Raw genomic sequence first — 23,650 nt, forward strand, 5'->3', positions numbered from 1 at the left:
GGAATATTGTGGCAATCCACTCTAAAGGATTTGTCTATGTTTGATAATAGGTCAAGTGACTGAGCCATTAAGCTTAGCATTTAAGGCAGATTTATTAATTATCTTATTATCAACAGTATGGTAACGTGGATTGCAGCAATATGACGTATGTGAGTTCTCTAAGCTGGGCTGGTTATGAGTCATGTTTGAGTGTATAAAAGTCGTGTAAGAATGGATGTGTTGCTTGATAGTGTAAGTTATTTTGGTACAAAAAAAGTTTTGGGGTACAATAATTTCATTTACGAGATAAATCTTCAATAGGCTGAACAAGTTAACTATGAAAAAGAAAGTAGGAAGTGATTTTTTACAGAAAAACCGGCTAAGAGATTTCGGTATCAACCTTTTTTTCATTTTCAAGCTTAAGCAAGATTTCTGCAGAGGTGACTTGGATAGGGCGAGAGTTTTCCATCTTTCTGATATATATAGAACCTCTTCGCACCCAGCAGTATTTGAATTTATGTTCGCGTGTCCAATTACGAGAGATCCGAAATAATTGCCGGTTTGAGCTTGTAAGCCTTTCGTTTACAAAAACTTTTCTGCTTGGCCCGCTATTAATTATATCTTGACTGTCAAGAGTGCGGCGACTTTTAGCATTCTTCAAAAATTCCACTCGTTTCATGCGACGTGTAAATGTGATCACTAAGGGACGTGGTTGGTTTTGGTCTCTTGCACTACCGTCAGCGTTAGATCGGGTACCAACTCGCGACACATGATCAATGTCCAGCTCATCGAGAGTGACTCCTATTTTGCTAGCGACAGTTTTCACTACATGGTATGGGTTCTCATTTGTAGTTTCAGAGAGGCCCAATATTTCCAGGTCGGATCCAAGGGCCATCTGCGCTCGCTCATTTATTTTCTGTTCTAAGTCCGATATTCGAGCTTTAAGAGATATATTTTCAACTCGTTGCTGTTCTAATTCCTTTATTTTGACGTCGTATTCAAGCAATTTCATACTTAGCAAATCAAAGCGTTCCGAAAACTCAGATTTCAATGAGGTCATATCCTGACGCAGAAGACGAACTTCCGTGATAAGAGCTTGTAAGCTGCCTTCCATACATTCAGTGGAGTTATTATTATCCGTCTGTAGCTTGTTGACCTTCCTGCGCTGTGTAACGTTGCTGTCGAGGGACATTATGACCATTTATTGTTAATTAGCACTGGACACAATTCCTTGATTTTTGCACAAAAGGTACTGGCTCATTAAAGAGTCCTTTTTTTTTTAACTTTTAGTGAAATATCACTTGATTATTCACTAGTTTGTGATTTTTGAAGTATATAAGTGGTGGTAGTTCATAGTTAAACTATTAAAGGGTCTATGTCAATGATACTCTATGTTACTAACGTAACTAGATTGGAAGTTTACGGTAGCAACGCGTTGCCACTTCGAAGATGCCTGCAGGCATATCTCACATACATAATGACATAGGTAACGAATATATGACTTGACATTGTCTTTTGAACAAAAAAGTGGTTACGCATTTCTGAGAATCTTTTGTAAGACATTGCTACTCTAGTATTTTAGAAACTCATTGGTCTATGTTATGTAAAACACGGTACAAAAAGGGATGTGAGGTTACATTTCGCAAGTAAGTAATTTTAACAGCTCATTTCTACGATATTAAACTTTTATTGATAATATAGGCACTTAAAAATGTGGCACTAATCTTATTATAACGTATTCACCACATATTTACGTTTGTTTTACCGATTTTTGATAAACAATAAAATTCAATAGTGCTGGAGTTTTCTGTCGATCAAACTTATCGATATCTATAATAATTGTATTGAAATCTCCGATAACCGATTTTTATTATCAAATACATATTATGCTCTTAAAATAATTGACAGGTTTCCGTCTGACGAAGGAAGACTGGAATTATGGTTGAAAAAAATTGAAAAGCCTGGTTGGCGTCCGAAAATTGTTACTACCGCTTGCCGTTACTATTTGAAGTGTACAAACGTTCTCTGTGAAAACACAAGGCGCAAAACTACCATTTGATCGTGATTATGTTTGGAAAATTTATTTCAGCGTCTACTCTTTCTTGACAGACTGTAACTGTGTAACGGTAACTAATAAAATATAATGTTAAAGTATCGCACATGTATTTTTATTATTTATAAATACCTTACCTACTCCATCCCAATAAAATGTATTCAAACGTTCCATATTTATTTATGGATCGCATTATCAAATTAGTTAATTTCCCTCGCACTTCTGCAATCAGCGCCAAAATGGCGAAAATCAAATGAGATAAAGTAAATCGATAAAAATTGGCTTGCTAGATCCATAAATAAACAGGGAACTTTTAATTATTACTAGACTTTCCGCGCGGCTTCTCCCACGTAAATATCTAATTACACAGACAAATTGGTCCACAAAAAAAAGCCTATATAATCCTTCACGTTATACATTCCCCTGCTTTTTCCACATTTTCCTCTATTTCTTAGCTCCTATTAGTCTCAGCGTGATAAAATATATAAAATAAGCTGTCTAACACTGAAATAATTGTTCAAATTGGACCAGCAGTTCCTGAGATTAGAGCGTTCAAACAAACAAAGTCTTCCGCTTTATAATATTATATAATGAGATTAGCTGTTAGGGTCTAATCACACAGAACACTTATTCAGCTTTATTCAGCTTTAATTCGATACACTGTAGCACTGGGGGACTGCAGCACTACTTTGATAATATAAGAAATGAAATTAGAAAATACAATACAGCAAAGTTTTCATTAGAAGCTTATCTTCAGTTTTGTTTTTAGTTTTTCGTAGTGCTAACTGGTAAAAATAAACGGATTATAGATAGGTACTGCTACTTCACGTTAACTACGTATAAAATCGTTGTTATTTTATTACGCCTATCTAAATTACGGAGAGGAAGCGTTTGTATTATTCAATTTAATATTTTTGTCCTAATGGTCGACATTATCTGAATCTGGAAACATTTCATCGATAATAGAAAAGACAGTTGTACATCACTAGTATTAGTTCCAAATACTCCCACTACTGCTATCAGCGCCAATATGGCGACATGATGGCGACTTTCAAACGTCATTTTTACGTCAAATTTTGTTCCTATACCTAATAATGGGGGAGCTGATTCCGCTTCAAATAGGCACAAAAATAGCTGTCATTTCAAAGGTTATCATCAGTCCAGCGTACTCATAGACTTAATATATATCATAGACATAATATATACTGTCGTAAAGACCACCTGACAACTCGAAAATGCGTGACCATTTTTGATCTGTCAATGTGTGCGTGTGCTAGTGATGTATATTTTACTATCGATAGTATAGTATTTTGCTATCGATAGTTTAGTCCGTTCAAGTTATTTTACCTGAGTTTCTATAAGAAATAAATAATATGCAACTTTGATAGATTTGTATTTCAAATTAGGTATCATAAATTTTAATTGGCAAAAAAAGGTGACGATTGAAAAGTAGATACACATTTTCTTTTGGAATGATTTTTCAATCGTCGGATATGTTATGACATGAGGTTCTTATAGGGGTAAATAATTTACACTTAACACATTATAAAGTTACTTATTTATTACTCAGGTAAAATCTATCTGGTAAATCAGTCCTTACATTGAAAGTAAACAACACACATAGTATATTATATTTTATTCTATCTAAAATATACAGATATATTATATATACAAACTTTAAATATAAAACTATAAAAAGAAAAACTTGCCCAAGTCGTCCACATTTATTCTTAAATTAAATACATATAATAAAATATCATAATATTTTATTACAATTATTTTGAACCGACTTCCAAACAGGAGGAGTCTAGACGTTCGCTTGTGGATATATTTTTATGTATGTTCAACGATTACTCCGCCGTTTATGAACCGATTTTCAAATTTTTTCTTTTGCTGTACATTGTATTGTTCCGAGTAGGTATCATGTTCACAAAAGTGGTGGTCTGGTGATGGAAACAATGAGAAATCGAAGTGACTCCTTGATATTCAAATGGGAACATATGGTCCCAGAAAACGTTCAAAATCTTTCGATTAATAAATTTAAAAAAGTAGTCAAAGAACGTTTTGTGCCAAAGCCAAAATGATTTCATAATTGATGGCACATCTTGGGAGTAGAATGCTGAATGACTGCTTGCAAGGCTACTTCTACATGACTTACAATTATTATGTATCTATCTATGTTTACATTGTATAATTTTTAGTTACAGCATTGTAAATTTTGTTTTAAAAGAAATTTTTTTCTCACTTTTTTTGGTAAAAAGTGGGCGTGCGAGTTTCTTACGCTGGTTCTTCTCGTCGGCTTAGTTACCGAACCGGTGGTAGGCACCATGTATTCTGAAAATATATTTTATTTTAGATTTGTTCAGAAATAAAGCAATTTTGATTTTGATTTTATAAAACACCAACTGTAAGTATAGAAAACGTTAAGGACAGCTAAAATGAGTAAAATTATTATTTTGAAACAAAAAATTAAAACCGACTTCCAAGGCAATGACAATAGTAATATTATACTTAAATGAACTAAAAAGTATTAAATAATTCTTATTCTGTACTCAGTATTAATTCTGTTCTCAATCTTCATTATTTTGCAATCGGTACCAGCTAACCTAATCGCCAGTTCTCTGACAGAATAGGTATAACAGCAACTTATATACTTAGGACTGGTACCGACTTCAAAATTATGAAGATTGAGTACAGAATAAGGATTATTTAATACTTTTTAGTTCGTATAAGTATAATCTTAAATGAACTAAAAAGCATTAATTGCTTATAATTGCTTATTTTTAATAATTGCTTCAGTAACAAGTTCAAATTTAAATTCAAATTCAAATTCATTTATTTTTTGCATATGTGTGTTACAATAATAGGTCTTAGAATATTTTATATCAAGTTCAACACACAGGCCTCTGTGGGCATGCAAAATTAAGTACATAATGAAAGTAATGTCATAAAGGAAAGTTTTTGTTATGTAAAAATAAAAATGTCAAAAAATAAAATAAAATAAGTCAAGTGCAACAGTATGTCAAACTTACTGGCACAAATAAAGTTGGGATAGCTCCTTTAACCAAAATAGTATTTATTCTAATTTTTCTTTAAAAATTTTCAATGAAATGTTTGCCTACATATTGTTGAATTTTTCTTGGGATTCCAATTTCCAACCAACACGCCCAATTAATTTCAGCCATTTTCCTCTTATTAGAGGATCTTGAGGGAATCTGTAAAACAAATGATTATGATATTATAAATATAAACCTTCCTCTAGTTTTAGAGTCACTCTATATTATAGTAGTTATATTATATTAGCTATATTATACTATACTATATTATATTAGTTAAAATAAGATAATATGTCCTTTTTAGTCCGGCCGCACATCTTTCGAATTTCTGATCACGAAAATTCGGACGCCCCGCCCCGCTCATACGTTTTGACACGTCAGAAATTCTTTTAGTATGATGGGTCTACAACAAAATGTATGAACAGAGTGCGTTTCGCCGGGCGTCCGAATTTTTCTGATCAGAAATTTCGGATAATGTGCGGCCGGGCTTAAGGTGATAAAATATATAAAGGTAAATGATTTTTATTTTAGATTTATGTTATTGTAAAATATCGATAAGCATATCGATAAATTTGATTCAAGCACTAGCGTATATGTAAGAAATTTTGATGAAAAATTTTTCTTCAAAATTTGTGTAATATAGGAACAATAGTACCTTTAGTTACGCAAAATATGAAAGTAAAAGGGAGGATTCACAATATTTTATTTGAAATAGAGAAATAAGGACCAGAATATAGCAAAAATAAACACATCGTAGCAATTAGGACATGAAGATTAATTACGGGTGAAATGTATATTTTTCAGGATTATTCCTATGATTTACACTGCAATCACTCACAGCACAAGTTATTATTGTTATATATAATAGTATTTGTTGAAAATAACATACGATTTAAATAATAAATTGCAAATACCGAAAGGGCATAAAAACGATTGACGACTTTTGACGACCTGTCAAATAAAAGTTGTTACAATTTTCATTAGACTGCCTCTCTCTTTTCATCTTGTTATAATTCCATAAAGGATTTTCTTCTCTCTCGCACTCTTTGTTGGTCTTTAGCATTATATTATGTCTATGATATATATCATAGACATAATATATACTATATATATTATAGGTTTATGAGCGTACTTGTTTATTGGAGGTCAGTGATAGTACCTCAATGGTTGTGACTTGTGAGTTGTGAGTTGTGACAGCACCATCTTACATTATCTGTAGACTGATATATTGTCTATGTCTAGTATGTATGAAGAAAGATAAAAAAAATTGGCAGTTGTGTGCGTTCGAAAGAACTCGCTTGTCGCGTTGCGGTACGTGTGCTTTCTTCAATTGACTTTCATCGCCTCGTAAGTTTGTGATTTTTGCTTATAATTGTGTAATTAGTGTTTGTGAAAAGCAACAGTTTCAAGTACGTATTAAGTTAAGGGCAATAAACTTAGCATATCTTGAGAATTTAGGATTATTCGATCGGATCGTGTCGATGCGTCACCTTTGTGAGCCATATTACAAGTTACTGTTATTCTAGAATCTTTGTGCATTGAAATTGTTATTTTCCCACAACAATATCTTATTTTAGAATATTTAAAGTGGCAGTCTTGGCCTGGATATGAAGTTTTAATTGTATTGCAATATAACCTCGAATTGCCAGGCATAAAGCGAATCGGTGACAGGTAGCGAGTGGGCAAGCGTTTTTGAGCCTTTGTGTAAACGCTGATCGTGCATTATTGCACTTAAATGCTGGGCATTATAGCATAAACACATATTTATTCGCGTTACGTTTATCGGAGTAATGACAACTGCTGTGTGGCTGTATGTGATAACACTGCCTATACAGTATACTCTCGATCAAAGTACGGTACCTAAATTGTTTGATCTAATACTAGAAGTGCTCTTCTTGACTCTACATTCCTATGATTGATGTCATGAACTACATTACATATAAATTTTCATTTTAATATTATCACTTAGAAAGTAGTAGTTAACTATCTGTTACTTTTTTTTTGATAAATACAAATTAGAGCATAATGCTCGCAATTTTTTTTATTTGACATTCTACATGCTCAGTTGAGCAACACCAACTTAGTGCAAAATATTTCTCTGCAATGAACTCTTTATTTTCAACACTGCTAAATATACATAATATCTTCATTAATGTAAAAATATAACCGAATCATAGGTAACCACAGAGTATTATAGAAATGAATCTGTAGTTTCCACTTGAAGAAATAACAGACAGCCAAACTATTGCATAATACAGTGTAAACTCTTTATAACATTATAAACTCTTTATAATGATAAACTCCCTATAACATTGAAGTGAGCCCAACTTGGTTGGTTTGCGTTAAAACCCACATATTGAAACACTCTTTATAGTGATACGCCATTCTCTATTACGAAGAAATGTGTTCATATTTTTTAGACAGTAAATATTTATTATTATTTATGTTATGTTATCAGGTAACAAAAGACTTTGGAAACATCTTAGGTTGTACCAGCCTGTAAAACTGGCTGAGATTTTGTTGTGTGCCGTACGTGGCGACGCATGATACTATGGCGAACACATACAAGCCGCGCGCGGTGCATTTGTATGTAGATAACTTACTTCCCCTCCTTTTACTATGTGATGGTCATAGACCAAGCATACTGGGTACCTATCGTATCATATCATTTGTTTTTTGTTCATTCCATATAACAATATCTCTATAATGACAAAAAATGCTAAGTCCCTTGAGTTTCGTTATATATAAAGAATTTACACTGTATTTAAACAAATATTATAAAGCAGAGTTTATTTGTTTGAACGCACAAAGTTTGGGGTAGGACAGTCCGCTTATCGACTACGCTGCCACTAATAAGAGCTAAGAATCAGATAAAAGTGTAAGAAAATGTGGAATACTAATATTTGAACAAACCAATGTCAAGAATAACTGGACAGTTTTTATGACATATTTTGTTGTTGACTATGGAACCCTAAAAAAGATTACTAACCAGCAAATTTTTTTTGTATATTAATTGGCTAATATTAACTATATAATGTAACAGTAATGTTGTTCTACAAATAGAACATCAAATCGAAAAAATGTATCCTTCCTATCTCTGTAAGCTACCACTTTCAAGAATTTTCGAAGAGGAAATTGTTGGCTTATCAAAATGAAGCTAGGTACTATTGAAAAATTAGCTTCATAGTACTCAAATGAAAAAAATGTTCCAGGGAACCTGGACAATACATATTATTACTTGATATAAAAAATTTATTGTGTTTATATATAATCACTGTTTATTATTTACTTCATTTGCAATCATGTGTGAAGCTTATCACATATGTCAATAATATAATATTATTCATAAATATTATTTTATTGACATATTATTTATTCCAGGTTCTCTATCCAGTTTTGTTTTTTTTTTCGCTTAGGAAAATAATCACTTCTGTGTCTCAGAGTTACACAAGTTTTTAACTTTTTAAGCTGCTAGCTCAAAGCTGGATGTTGTAGATTCTAGTTGGGTTAGGTTACTTACTTTCATCATATTAAAATAATATCAAAATTATTATCACTTATTTTTGTTACAGCCTGTATATTAACAAAAAATGTTACTAATTTTTATGAATTTACCATCCTTGAAAAATGAAGCCCTTTGCTATAATACAACACATAATATTATAATGTGGGCGGTGAGACGCGGGGCGGGCGCGGTGCTGAGTAGGTCAATGGTAGCGGAGCGGCCTCGGCAAGTGGGTCAGCGCCGCCCCGCCCGAGCCTACTGCGCTTTTATTGCTATGCGATTACTATAGCTCATCCTGACGACCTGCGACCTGATGGCCTGCGACCCCGTTCCGTCGCCCGCCTAACGTCTCGGGCCGGTCAGATACCGACGCATCATAAGCATTAAGCATCATACAGTACAGCGATTCAACCTTGAAATCAAACCCAACAGAGGGGTTTCAAACGTTCGTTTTGCCACTTAGTTATTTGAAAATACGCTAATGATACGTGCGCCCGCCTCTGTCGATAATATAAAGACGATCTACTGTAAATTATATTGTGATACCGACCGGTGAACGAGCTTGCAAATATTTCGAACAAAGACTGGGACGACAAGGCGGCGGCGCGCGGGTGGCGCGAGCGACGGTACGCAGATCTTGACCTTGGCTAGGTTAGGTACGGGTAACGACCTCGCCCGCAATGACGAGTACGTCCAACAAACTGAATAAAATTAGACGTCCGCCCTCTAAAATGTTCGTTACGAACCCGCCTTTTTGAAGGTCACAATGAGACTATGCTAGTCTAGGCAAGTAAAGTCTTCGGCCAGCCAACCAGCTATATTACATACAACGCTACCTAGCCAAGTACTCTCAGCTTTGTTATCCGCGAGCATTATCTGTCAACTTCGCAGGTACCCTTTAAAATTCACCAAACTGCATTGGTTTTGGTAATCGTTTGCTTGAGCTGACCTTAGAAAGCAACTCTAGTCAACTAATAAGAACCCCCGCAGACTACAGACTTTTAGTCGGCCGATAGTTAGACCAAATTGGGGTTTCAGTACATTATTATCGGCCTATACAAATCCTTTAGTGTCTGCGGGGGCTCTAAGAATAACTAGTAAGACATTGACTAATTTCATCAATACTATTATAATATTATAGCTGCAGTGTGCAGCGGCGCCGTTTTAACCTTCAGGTAGATTTAACGAGACCGCACTGAGGATCGCTCTGAAATTGAAAACGTTAAATGTAAGGCAATGCTGCATAAAAATTGAACAGGGGAGTAATAAACTTGTATACCGGCGGTAAAAATATTCAAAGGTCGTCGTTTCTTAATACCCACAAACCGTAATGAAATAGTAGAAAATGGGACGAAATGCTGAAATTATGTCAAATATTTTTCCAGGATTCCCGTTTGTCCCTTTGTTTTCCTTTATACTATTTGTGTCGGGATTTCGAGTAGGTATTTATGGTCCTCGAGAGGGTCGCGATGCGCAGTGTGCTCCTGCGCATCGCGACAAAACGCAGTGGAATGGCCTAGATTCTAGAAGCAAGCCCCCATTGGGGCCTATACTTGGCCTGGGGAGCGAGTAAAACGCTCCCATCGAGAAGAGTCTGCAGCCCACTAAGCAGACGTCCGCTGATGAAGTGGTGGTGTCGTACAGTTCCCGCGACTTCGTCAGGAAGCGGTGGCTAGGAGCACCGTAGAGTTTTAGTGGGTAGGGCCGCGGCACACACCATCTTCGCCCGCGGCGAGTCCCACATATCCGCAGCGGGAGTCCCCATCCCATGCGGAATGCGTCACAGCATTTCTCTACGAAAAAAAAAAAAATATTTATGGTCGCCGACAAGCCACTTTAACTTACCACTTATCGACTAATGGCAAAAGTTTCACAAGTGCCACAACTGCCAGCCCGTGTACAAAGGCACCTCTTTACGTTGGACGGTGGACCATATCGATAATCATGTGATTGTCACCATTATATTTGCGACTTGAACATGACGACAGGCAATCATAGATGAATATGAATCTCAAAATTTGTATTAAGATTAGTCCAGGGTTGCGTTTCCAGCGGATCTGCGTTAAGGCGCTGTGGTTGTTGAAACTACGTAAAATGGGTTTTTAAAACACGTTTTTAGTAAAGGAAATGTTATGTCTTTATTTAAGTATAAAATAAGTACCGTTTTAAAATTGAGAAAATTTCCTATACACAAAGGTATATGATATATCATTACACAATTTGAAAAATTCTGCTCGATAGAAAAAAAAATCTCAAAGATGACTGTTATAACGCTGTTTTTCATAATTAAATCATTTTATGGCTAAATTACACACTTTCTAGAAAAAAACAAAAAATGTAGTATATGTGTCGTAACCTAACGTAAACGATTTGATATAATATTTGATTTGTGTAATACTAAAAACAAAAGGTTTTTACTCCTATTTTCTATTATCAAGGCACGCGGCGAGCGCGTAACAGCCACTGTACTAGGCGCGCTGAGAATGTTATTTTAATGTCCTTAACGTCGATATTCGTACTGACAGACATCGACCTGCTAATTTTAGGGACTACTGGGCCTTAAGAGGAATGTGTTTTGCGAAGCAATATAATTCTTAATTTACCTGCAGGCTTAAGATGGCCACCATAGTAAGGGCGTTTGTGCACTACACGGAATTTTACCGTCCGTCGTTATACGTGGGAGAGCTATGCTTCGGAACGAATGGGCCGGATCGACCGGAGAAATACCACGTTCTCACAGAAAACCGGCGTGAAACAGCGCTAGCGCTGTGTTTCGCCGAGTGAGTGAGTTTACCGGAGGCCCAATCCCCTTCCCTACCCTCCCCTTTTTTTTATGAAATAAGGGGGCAAACGGGTCACCTGATGGAAAGCAACTACCGTCGCCCATGGACACTCGCAGCATCAGAAGAGCTGCAGGTGCGTTGCCACCTTTTAAGAGGGGATAGGATAATAGGGGAGGGTTGCTTTCCATCAGGTGACCCGTTTGCTCGTTTGCCCCTTATTTCATAAAAAAATGCCCTATGGTTTATTCCTACGTTCAAGTAGACAAAGTGATGGATAAACAAAAGAAATATGTCAGTTTGTCCGTAAAAACTTTCAGCGTTTCTATTAATTTTTCGCATTTCTTTGGGCCATACAGCTGCCTGCTGACCCCACTCCTCCCAACATAGCTCTCGTTGAAACACAGCCTTTATGGGCCAAATGGTGAGGGCCGGGCGGTTGCAAGATGTTCCTTTCGTCTTCGGCCGAATTGAGTCCTTGCCTCGTTGGCGGCTTTTTTTCTTGTCTTGACCGGTGAGCGGTCTTCGAACCCGCCACGACGCAGCCGCCTATATCTCGCGTTGTTTTCACAATAAAATAATAATATGTATCGACATCACAATAATGAATAATTTGTCTGATGCGCAGTACTTTATCGCGATTCGCGGTGCACATAACAATATTACGGTAGTAATCATAATATAACTTACATAAATCATAATATTGTTCTAATTCGATCCAACGTAATCTATACGTGGGACAAATAAAATCAATTATTACGAAGATATTATGAGGACCTCGTGAGTCGTGTGACATAATATTATTCATTGGACTCGATGGATTTTTTATGGATGATATACTTTGAGTCCCGAGGAATCTAGATAGTTTTAGAATTATTTTGAAACAACTTAGTTGAAACATCTAGTAAATAATGTAATATGTATTTAATAAAAGCAGGCATACAGTGATACAATCCCCAAGGCCGCGGCCCGTGCCGCGCCGGCCGGCTTTTGACACGTTATTTTCCGCAAAATTGGCTAACGTACAAGCAAGGAAGTACATACTTTATTTTGATATCATATTTAAATACTTCAGGTTTGTAGGCTGATTCCAATATTTGTAATTATTGTTTACGCGGAGCGTCCTCTTCGCGTTCGAAAGGTAGCGATCGTTGACCGATAAGTTATCTGGAACCGTTCGAGGCTCGCGTCGATCGCTTCGTCCTGCGGTTCGGGGTCCCTCATCTCGAGGGCGAGGGTCTCCGGAGTTCGGAGTCGCCCTACACACGTGCGGCGCGGCAGGGCGGGGTCATCGACCGCGGGGCGGGCCGCGCAGCTGGGGGATGCGGCGCGCCGGTCACTGACACCGCCCGCGCCCGCCGCGCGCCGCACTCCGCACGCCGCGCGTCAGCTGATCGACCCACCTCGTCGACTTGTCAGCGGATCACCGCGTGCTCCACGTGTGCTATACTCACTGGAATTAGGATGCAATCTATTTGTCATTCGTCATCCATCTTGCCACGCGTTTGCGCTATTCTATGTTAGATATTAACATTTATCTGAATAAAATAGCATATCAGAGAAAATACTATTATTACGTAGGTTTTAAGCAGTACACTGTTCACCCCATTAGATCCACGTACAGGTGCTATTTACCGTCTTGTTATACAAATCGAAGGTCGCTTGACCTTGAAATAATTGTGCGTAATGATGACAATGTGAAATCACATTGTGAAAAACTATGAGCAACTCTGTGCCAGAGTAGACAGAATGATAGAGTATGCCGACTTAGAACTGATGTTGAAATTTTTAAATTTGACGTATTATGACGAAAATCGTCGCTAGGGTTGTTAACTTGTTACCTACGAATTTAAAACTATGACATATTCGCTGGACGTGTTCCTCTTTGGTCGTATTATTGTTTGTGTTTTGGAATATGCGCGCATGCGATTAAAATTGTCAGAATACAATTTTGAAATCTTTATTTTAAATATTTAAAAATAAATTAGGTATATCAGCCAGCGCGAGGCACATTCCGTTCATAATCCTAGTGAAACCCGACGAATTTGACAGATATTGAAACCTGTACGTTTCTTTGCAGTCGAACTACTGGTAGTTATGTCTATTGTGCTTTGTAAAAGTTTCAGTTTCGATAGCGAAGAATTCGAAGCGAAGTGAGATGTCAAAAATGTATGGGATTTGACGTCTATCTGCGTTCTCGAAAATGTAGAATGCATTTTGACTGAGCATTCAGGACTCGATCAATACACCTGTTGACTGATGCAAATGTTTCGGTTCGCAACCTGTGCGTACCTTTGACCTATTTAGTATTTACCCAAGAAATCTAATTCTCTCACTAAAACGATATAATATATTATATTTATATTCTATCCAGTTCATCTTAATTTCCATATTCTGTTACTTATTTTATAATCACATCATAAAAATATTAAATAACCAACTATATTCTATAGTCTATACTAAGTGTTCCGCGCGGCTTCGCTCGTGTAATTTAGGAATGTCACGGAAACCGTACATTTTTCCGCAAAAAAAAAAAAGAAACCTACATATGTCCTTTCACGTGATGTAATCTTCATGTGTGCAAAATAACATAAAAATTGCTCCACTAGTAGATATTATAAGCAATTTTAAATAATTTAATAATTGAAAATAGTTCCTGAGATTAACGCGTTCAAATAAGCCCTTTCAAATAATTGATTGGAATTTGTACTGTTATATTTAAAACTTTTTCAGACCCTTTAAATTATACAAAATGAATTACTTAATAGAAGTTTTTCTTTCACAGTTATCTATTTTTTTGCATTGAATAGGCTTCGACGGCGAAGTAGTTACATCGATTTTGATGGAAGATTTGTATGGAACCCGTATCCAACGCAGTCGCATGTTGAGCCATACTAATATTAATTATTATCTTATATCTTTAAACGAGCAATTCTTGTATATAATTGGAATCTCGGAATCGGCTCCAACGATTTTTATGAAATTAAGTTTAGAAAATATAGGGGGTTTCGCGGGCGATAAATCGATCTAGCTGGGAATCATTTTTAGAAAATGTCATTTTATTCGTGTTTAATCGAATACCGAGCAAAGCTCGGTCAAATAGCTAGTATTATACTATGCTACACCATCCGCCAGCGCGAAAAAGTATCCCGCGATAAAAAGTATTATGTCTCGCCCAGTATTATGCTAACTTTGTTTTCACGCTGGCGGATAGTGTATAAGTAAACAACAGGTAAAACAGCATAATATCAATCTAATATTACCACCGTGTGTTACAGGAGAAGGACCGAGGCGATCAGCGGGACAGGGAGAGGGACGGTCGCGGAGCTCTCAGGTAGGCTTGCAAAATTACTTTTACCGAAAACGTTGGTAAAATACAGCAATTTTATGGTAATTTATACAAGGTTTTTTTTTTTTTTATGAAATAAGGGGGCAAACGAGCAAACGGGTCACCTGATGGAAAGCAACTTCCGTCGCCCATGGACACTCGCAGCATCAGAAGAGCTGCAAGTGCGTTGCCGGCCTTTTAAGAGGGAATAGGGTAATAGGGGAGGGTAGGGAAGGGAAGGGAATAGTTGAGGGTAGGGAAGGGAATAGGGTAGGGGTTAGGGGATTGGGCCTCCGGTAAACTCACTCACTCGGCGAAACACAGCGCAAGCGCTGTTTCACGCCGGTTTGCTGTGAGAACGTGGTATTTATCCGGTCGAGCCGGCCCATTCGTGCCGAAGCATGGCTCTCCCACGTATATAGGTATAAGGTGTAACAAAACTAAGTAAAGTTTAGGCTGTGTATGTATAATACGTGAAAGTAGCAGTAGTTTGGGACTTGTGGGCAAGCGCCCCAGCAGTGTCATGATTTTTTTCCTACAAAAGTTAAAAGTTACTCTTTTAGCGCTGCTACTTTCACAGTGAACATATTATGGGGGACACATACACAGCCTAAGCCCTAAAGTATTATCACTTAGTTTTGGTACACCTTGTAATGAACTACCTTTAAAATAACCGAGTACATCAGACTCGGAGTGAAGTGACCGAGTTTGTTTCTGTCAGCACCATCTGTTGCACGAATCCGGAACTTTTATGAAGTGCAAGGTTGTTTTCGGTGATTTTACCATACAATTTAATATTTTACTAACGTATTGCCGCGTAAAACTAATCGCACATTAGTCAGCATGCACGCGGCGCATTTTAGAATTTGTTGTATGATTGACTAGCTGTCCCGGTGAACTGCGTGTCACTTTAAAACCTTCCCTGGACTTCTATGAATATTTTAAGACTAAAATCAGCCCAATCCGTTTAGCCGTTTTCGAGTTTTAGAGCGACTAACGCATTTGAAAATCCATTTTTATATAAAAGATGTGAAAACTGAAACCTCGCACATTCATCCGCACCGTACGCGCCGCATTTCGTGTACTGGGCGGTACGTTTGGCACGTACGGTGCTGACAATTGCGCGATCGGCTTAATTTAACGGCTTTAAAACCCACTCAGGGCGGCGACACCGGCCGCAAGACGGAGTGCGCGCGGCAATCGGGGCCCGTGCTGCGCGCCGCGGGGCGGACGCCGGTCCCCCCGAGGCGGCGCTGGGTCCCGCCATCCTCGCTGCGGCACCAAGATGTGTCCGACAGCGACGCCAAACACGACGTCATCTTTAGAAAGGTGGGTTAGCGTTTCACACCTTCCGTAAGAAAAGGGCACGAATAACAATAGTCAACACGATTTTGGGACCTGAGTTCTGTGCACACCTAATTAATTATAAAATCAGTGATTTGATATCTATACCAATATATTATAATTGGGAAGAGTTTGTTTGTTTGAACGCGCTAATCTCAGGAACTACTAAGTCCGATTTGAAAAATTCTTTCAGTGTTAGATAGCCCATTTATCGAGGAAGGCTATATTTTATCTCGCTAATACTAATAGGAGCGAAGAAATAGAGGAAAGTGTGGAAAAAACGGGGGAAAATTATTTGAATGGGCTTATTTTAACGCGCTTATCTCAGGAACTATTTGGTCCGATTTAAAAAATTTTTCTGTGTTAGGTAGCCTTTTCATCGAGAAAGGCTATAGTTGATTGTACTGTCGGTTCTTGGTGGAAATTTGTGTTCAGTAACTGAACTAAAAAAAATTGCTTTTATAGAAACTGATTCTGAACTTTAAAATTTTGAAGAAAAGCTGATTTTTCTTCTTTCAGTTACGTATGAAAATAATAAAATATATCATTATTTTTTTATTTGTATCGTTGCTTATATTCCTAAAATAAAATTAAAATGGTAAAAATATAGAATTTAGATTTAAAAGTTAAGATTTTTTGTATCTAGATGAGCATACCCAAAATACAGCTTGCCGTGTGCTCTGGTACCTATAGAAATGTGGCGCTCCTATTTATTTCCTAGTATGTATTGAATAGGAACTTTAAAATTGACCTGACTGACCCAACCATCTTTTTGACTTTTTTATTTAAGGGAAAGTTTTAAAATATATCTAATAGAATAAATTTTAACTTATATTATTATCATACAATTAAAATTTTTAGTCTTCAATGTTACTTCCATTTTATATGAACTCGTAACAATAGGGATGATGACAAGGTCAAAGATTAGCAGATTTTGTTAATAAAATAAAGAAATCACGACAAAAAATAAGTGTTCCCAAAATTTCAGTTTGATAGCATTTGAATTTTTTTTGTTATGCGCCTTCAAAGTTAGATATTCAAGACGAATTTTTTTTTCAATTAAATTTCTTAATATTTGTATACTATCCGATAACTTATGCAATTAAAAGCAACTTTTGTTATGAAACCACTTTCATAAACGCAATATTTAATATACTTACCTGTCAAACAAAGTGGTCTCCCGATGCGTACAAACTACAAAGTTTGTACGCAATCTACAAACTACAAAAGACTGACGTCATACTTTCGTAGCACTTTGTATGGAGCGTTTCGGGCAGGTCTTTTTACGACATATTTGAATTGTCATATCTTGGTGAATTTTTAAGCTATCAGAGTCATTCTTTCAACAATGTTTCTATTTTTTAAGTGTCTTTCAATCACCGATAAGAAAAAAAAATAGTCATCATGCCTATTGTCTCTATAGTAATTCCTAACAGGGAGGAGAACCAATGGTAGGCACTGCTAGGCACCAAGGACCTTCCGAAAGTGTTACTAGCACACTTGCAATAATTATTTTGATTTAATTTGTCGCAGGTGCGCGGCATCCTCAATAAGCTGACGCCGGAGAAGTTCCAGAAGCTGAGCGATGACCTGCTGGCGCTGGAGCTGGACTCAGACAAGGTGCTGAAGGGCGTCATCCTCCTCATCTTCGAGAAGGCGCTGGACGAGCCCAAGTACTCGTCCATGTACGCGCAGCTGTGCAAGCGGCTCAGCGAGGAGGCGCCCAACTTCGAGCCGCCCGGCCAACCCTGCACCTTCAAGCTGCTGCTGCTCAACAAGTGCCGCACCGAGTTCGAGAACCGGGCGCAGGTTCACTTTTTTCCATTTTTAAATTTTATTTTATGAACGTTAGAAACCTGTCTGCGGAAGTGTGTCTATCCATCGCTCTGTTACCTCATACATATCCATGACTGAGGAACTTTTGATTTTTTTTTGTTCCGTCGGCGGGATTCGAAGCCGCTACCCACGGCTTGAGCTACCAACACGCCCATCCACTGAGCCACAGAGGTCGTCAAATAAAAATAATCCCTTTGCACTGCACATTAGTAAAATGAAATGGACGTCAATTTGGGAATAGGATTTCTGATTTCGCATATCGACAAGTTCCCAATATTGACAACTTTAAAAAAAGTTTTGAATATGAATCATGACTCATAATAATATTATTATTTTATTAACTTTATTTTAAGAAACTTGGAAAACTTACAGCTACTAATACAATCGTATTAAAAATAGAATTCAGTAGTAGGAATAGTAAGTGCATGCATGTCTCAAATTCAATATATTTTTTATAATTTATTATAATAGTAATAACATGAGTATGTGAATAACATGAGTATTTCTGAGACTAGACAGGTATCAGCAAGAACATTACAATAATATTATTAAAAATTTTAAGATAGGAAGCTTGTGCTTGCTAAAGTTTTAAGTTTTAAAGTTTTAAAATGCGAGTTTACTATTTAAACGTTTTAGGCTTTCGCGGCGTACGAGGACAAGATACTCACACCCGAAGAGGAGGAGAAGAGGCACCTCGCCAAGTGCAAGATGCTCGGCAACATCAAGTTCATCGGCGAGCTGGGCAAGCTGGAGATCCTGGCAGAGTCCATCCTGCACCGCTGCATCCAGAATCTGCTGACCCGCCGCGCCGCCGCCGACCACCACGAGGACCTCGAGTGCCTCGCCCAGCTCGTGCGCACCTGCGGCCGCGTACTCGACTCCGAGCGCGGCCGCGGCCTCATGGACCAGTACTTCGCGCGCATCGAGACGCTGTCCGCCTCGCGCGACCTTGCGCCGCGCATCCGCTTCATGCTGCGCGATGTCGCCGAGCTGCGGCGCGGCGGGTGGGTGCCGCGCGCCGCCACCGCCGGCGAGGGGCCCGTGCCCATGCAGCAGCTGCGCGACGAGCCGCCGCCGCGCCGCGACACGCTGTTCCGCTCGCGCCCGCGCCCGCTCGACGACGTGCTGGCCGGCCTCACGCTGCAGCCCTCGGCGCTGCTGCCGCCCTCCGACAAGCTGTTCGGCAACGGCCTGGGGCCGCGCGACGCCTTCCGCCAGCGCGGCTCGCCCGGCTACATGGCGTCGCACCAGCACCAGCACCAGCACTCGCGCTCCCACTACAAGCAGCAGCACGCGCCCGCCAACGGAGCCAAGGAGGGGCGCGGCAAGCGCGTGACGGTGTCGGCGGGCGGACTGCAGGACGTGCAGATGCGGCCCGCCGCCAACTCGCTCATGTTCAATGCCAACCGTCTGTCGCGCTCGTCCGCAGCGCAACCCCCGCTCGCGCCGCAGACCGTGCTGGCGCCGGCCTTCGCCAGTGCGGCGCCGCTCATCAAGGAGCCCGCCATTACGATCAAACCCGCGCCCGACAAAAAGGACAAACCTAAAAAGGACAAGGTGAGGAGTACCGACGCATATAACTCACCGACAACGGGTGTGATAAATATTACTATAACCGTTTACCTAAGCCGAATTTATATGTTTTTGGACACTGACTACCCAAATGCTGAAATCGCAATCCAACACAATTTTAAATCGTCAACATTATTAAGTTGACGGAAAACTTCAGTGTAAAATGAGTTTCGTAACACTGGCTACAGAACAGATGGCTCGAACTCTCGCCCACGTACATGGGGCTCCGCGACAGGAAGGCGCGGCAGTCGCATACGCACAGCACCGACCGCGTCTGCAACACCGGACCGCAGCGGCGACTGACTGCTAACCATAGCAGTCAGTCGCCGACCACCATGGGCGTACCCAGGTTCTGGGCCATGGGGGGGGGGGGGGGGGGGGGCAAATTACCCAGATTCTGGGCTGGGGGGGGGCAAATCAGATTTTTTTATAATCTATATTAGTTCATAACTGATGACGGACTACCTGTCGAGCTGTATGTCGCAGCCTGCACAGGTGGACGTCATATACACCGATTACAGCTAGAGTTACGACCGCCTCGATCACACTATCCTACTCCACAAGTTGTCAGCTATCGGCATAAGGGGGGATCTGTACAGATGGTTCACCCCCTACGTACACAACAGATGCCAGACGGTAGTACTTAATGGTTACTCATCCAGATGCTCTTATATTCCTTCGGGAATACCGCAAGGATCTCTCTTGGGACCCTTATCGTTTAATATTTTTATAAACGATGTGTCTTCCGCCTTCTCTTTCTGTACAGTGCTTCTATTCGCCGACGATATGAAGATACTATGTCTGGTGAGAAATATAGATGATGCCGAAAAAATTCAAAAAGATCTTAATAATTTTTACCGCTATTGTGTCATCAACAAATTAGATTTGAATGTGTCGAAATGTTACGTATGTTCCTTCACCCGTAAATCTAATATTATAGTATACCCCTACAAACTACGCGATACTACCATAGCGAGAGTAAAAACTGTCTGGGACCTAGGTGTCATCTTTGATTCCAATTCAGACTTCTATTCGACTCGCACATCGACCACATAATTAAAAAAGCTCGCAAAGCCTTAGGATTCATATTTAGACTCTCCCCTGATTTTACGCGTATTAAAACAATTAAAATACTTTATTCTGCATTCGTTCGTAGTCATTTGGAATACTGCTCGCCCGTATTAATGCCGCTCCTGTAAAATGTTCAGGAGAGCCGAAAAACTGATTTTTGTTAATAACTCCGTGGAAAAAAAGCATCAAAGACTTTTTATATCTCAAATGAAAGCTAATTTTTTTGCCTATCTTGCTATATTTACAATTTTAATTACCGCCGAAGGTTTTTATTTAATAAAGCAAAACGCAATATATCATTCTGGAGTAGGTCAAGCTCTGAACATTATCGTCTATTGCATGATTATTCGGGTAATTTTGCGTTTCGATTTGGAGAGATTTGAAGGGAATAGGGTAGGGGATTGGGCCTCCGGTAAACTCACTCACTCGGCGAAACACAGCGCAAGCGCTGTTTCACGCCGGTTTTCTGTGAGAACGTGGTATTTCTCCTGTCGAGCCGGCCCATTCGTGCCGAAGCATGGCTTTCCCACGTGTAAACTTCCATAAAATGCACATATAACATCTCATTGCAATATTATTCGGGGAAATCGTTTGGGATAAGAATATTGGTAAACACCTATTACTTTACTAATCGGTGATTAAAAAATATTGTACACTTTATAATTATAATCATTGTCGTTTATTCCAATTTTATTATTTACACTCAAAATAGCTACTTAATATAGATGAATGATGATGTATAGGACTAATATTATTTTTATGTGGGTCGTCAGGGCGTCAGCAAGGAGGAGGCGTGCCGCCTAGCGGTGGAGGCGACGGAGACACTGGCAGCGAACGCAGACGCCGAGGGCGAGGAGCCGGCGCCCCTGCGGCAGCTACGAGACCTACAGCCGCCGGACAAGATCCTGCGGCGCGCCATCGCCGCGGCGCTCGAGCGTGCGCTCGCCGGCGACGAGGAGGGCGACGCCGCAGCCCGACTAGCGGCGGCCGCGTGCCGCGTCGTAGCCGCCATCAAGCGGGCGCCCACGGGCGAGGCGCTGAAAGCGCTCCTGACGCGGCACCCGCACCCGCGCCTCGCCACTCTGCTGGCGCACGCCGTTGCGGCGCGCCTCGTCACGCTGGCGGAGGCGGGCGGCTGGTGCGAGGGCGCCGCGCGCGACCTACTGCTGGACCTGCTCTCCGCGCTGCGCGACGTCGTCGGCCTCGAACGCCTCCAGCAGATGTACAGCGAGAGCAAACTGAACTTGTGCGCGCACGTGGGCGACGGCGGCGCGGACGAGGGAGGCGCGGAGGGCGGCGCGGCGGCGGCGCTGGCGCTGCTGGAGGAGCGCGGGCTGGCGGCGCTCGTGCCGCAGCTGCGGGTGCGGGCGGCGCTGGCGCGGCAGCTGGCCGCCGAGCCGCAGCCGCAGGCGCTCTACCGCTGGATCAAGGCGAACGTCGACGCCGCCGTGCAGGGCGACGCGGCGTTCGTGTCCGCGCTGGTGGCGCTGGTTGCCGAGCACGTGACGGCGACGGCGGGCGGCGCCGCACCCGCGCCGGACAAGGCCGTGCTGGAGCGCGAGAAGGCGCTGGCGGAGGCGTACGCGCCGCTGCTGTCGGTGCTGCTGCAGGGTCGCGCCGACCTGCAGCTCGCGGCCGTGTACGCCGTGCAGCTGCTGGCCCACCGCCACCGCTACCCCAAGGGCATGCTGCTCCGCTGGTTCATGTACCTGTACAACCTCGAGGTCTGCGAGGAGGAGGCGTTCCTGACCTGGCGCGAGGACGTCACCGACGCGTACCCCGGCAAGGGGGAGGCGCTGTTTCAGGTAGGGACGCCACGAATACACCACAATACGTGTTTAGTTCTGTATTTAGTAACTATTACTAAATACAGAACTAAACACTTTAGGCTTGCTTGTTAACTTATCAATTATCATTGAGTATATTCATTTAGCTGTTTGTTACCTAAATAAAATATTTTTATGTAGCTTGACTGCATAATAACAAAGTGTGTAAACGAAATCCATGGTTGTGACGCAGGTGAACGCGTGGCTGACGTGGCTGCAGCAGCAGGAGTCCGAGGAGGAGGAGGTGGAGGAGTGAGCTGCCCCCGCCCCCGCCCCGCCGTGCCCCTCCGAGTCGCCGTTTCGTTTGCGCTCATCTCATAACTATTAAGCCGATTAGTTGAAACTACCCACTTTCTGTTGTCGTTTAACTCTGGGCCGCCGCGCGCCGGCGTTAAATAGGTCAATTTTTAGGTTTAACATGAACGAATGTTAGTATCTCGAGATGATTTTTTGTAGGCCTTTTACTCGATTTTGATACTTTTACAATTGTATACAATGTATAGTGTTCGGGATGTATGATTGCACTCCGGTCTGTCCTTATGTGTATGAGCGTATTTTAGTTTAAATTGTAAAATATATCTATGAACGACTTAAATCAATTTTATTATAATAATAATTATCATGATCATTTATTTTCAATATTAGACAGAGTACGGACATAGTGGTTTACTGTAAGATTGCTTCGATTTCATCTATGTTTAAAGATTAGACACAGTCAGATTTTATAAATGTAAAAATGCTCCAATGATATGTGAAGGTCGCGCGTCGGTGAGTGAATCGTCATAGAGTCTCGAAGGGAACTCTAGCATCAGCCAATAACGGTCAATATGTATTCAGGATGAAAATAAACTTCACTGTAATTTATTGTCCGATGTTTTATTGCTACAAAACCTTCTATAAAACCTTAATATTCTGTGCAGTTAGGCGCTTTGCAGACGACGGGGCGGGCGGGCTGGTCAATTTCGCCGCGAACGATAGCACAAAGGGAATCCTGTATTACCAACGCACACGTCAGGCAAAAAGACTGCGCTGCGGGTGCCCGGCGGGCACTGGCGCCGCGCGCCCGCGGCTGCCCGCCGTGGTGGTGTCCCAGTTTACGACGGGCGTACGCAGCGAAATTGACCGGCCCGTCCCGCCCCGTCGTCTTAAAAGCGCCTTATAGGCTTCTTACAGACGAACGGCACGTGTCGGCGACAGTCGACGGCAGCTGACGTCAGCCGTTGACAGTGTAAGGGGAGCGCCCTAGTAATTATTGCGTATGTGCATAACTGCATATACTGCACGTTACAACAGTTTATGA

The 23,650-nt window shown here is 40.7% G+C and overlaps 1 protein-coding gene across 1 annotated transcript; it reads left to right on the forward strand.

Moving 5' to 3' along the window:
- The first annotated feature begins 14,651 nt into the window (after positions 1-14,651).
- Positions 14,652-23,215, forward strand: LOC121729004 (eukaryotic translation initiation factor 4 gamma 2). The gene is made up of 6 exons (XM_042117374.1): positions 14,652-14,707; positions 15,863-16,030; positions 17,579-17,854; positions 18,518-19,438; positions 21,298-22,329; positions 22,544-23,215. Exons 3-6 carry the CDS (start codon positions 17,729-17,731, stop codon positions 22,604-22,606), a joined length of 2,142 nt encoding a protein of 713 aa, XP_041973308.1. The 5' UTR covers positions 14,652-14,707; positions 15,863-16,030; positions 17,579-17,728; the 3' UTR covers positions 22,607-23,215.
- The last annotated feature ends 435 nt before the right edge of the window (positions 23,216-23,650 follow it).

Source organism: Aricia agestis, chromosome 7, assembly GCF_905147365.1.
Source record: "Aricia agestis chromosome 7, ilAriAges1.1, whole genome shotgun sequence".
NCBI lineage: Eukaryota > Metazoa > Arthropoda > Insecta > Lepidoptera > Lycaenidae > Aricia > Aricia agestis.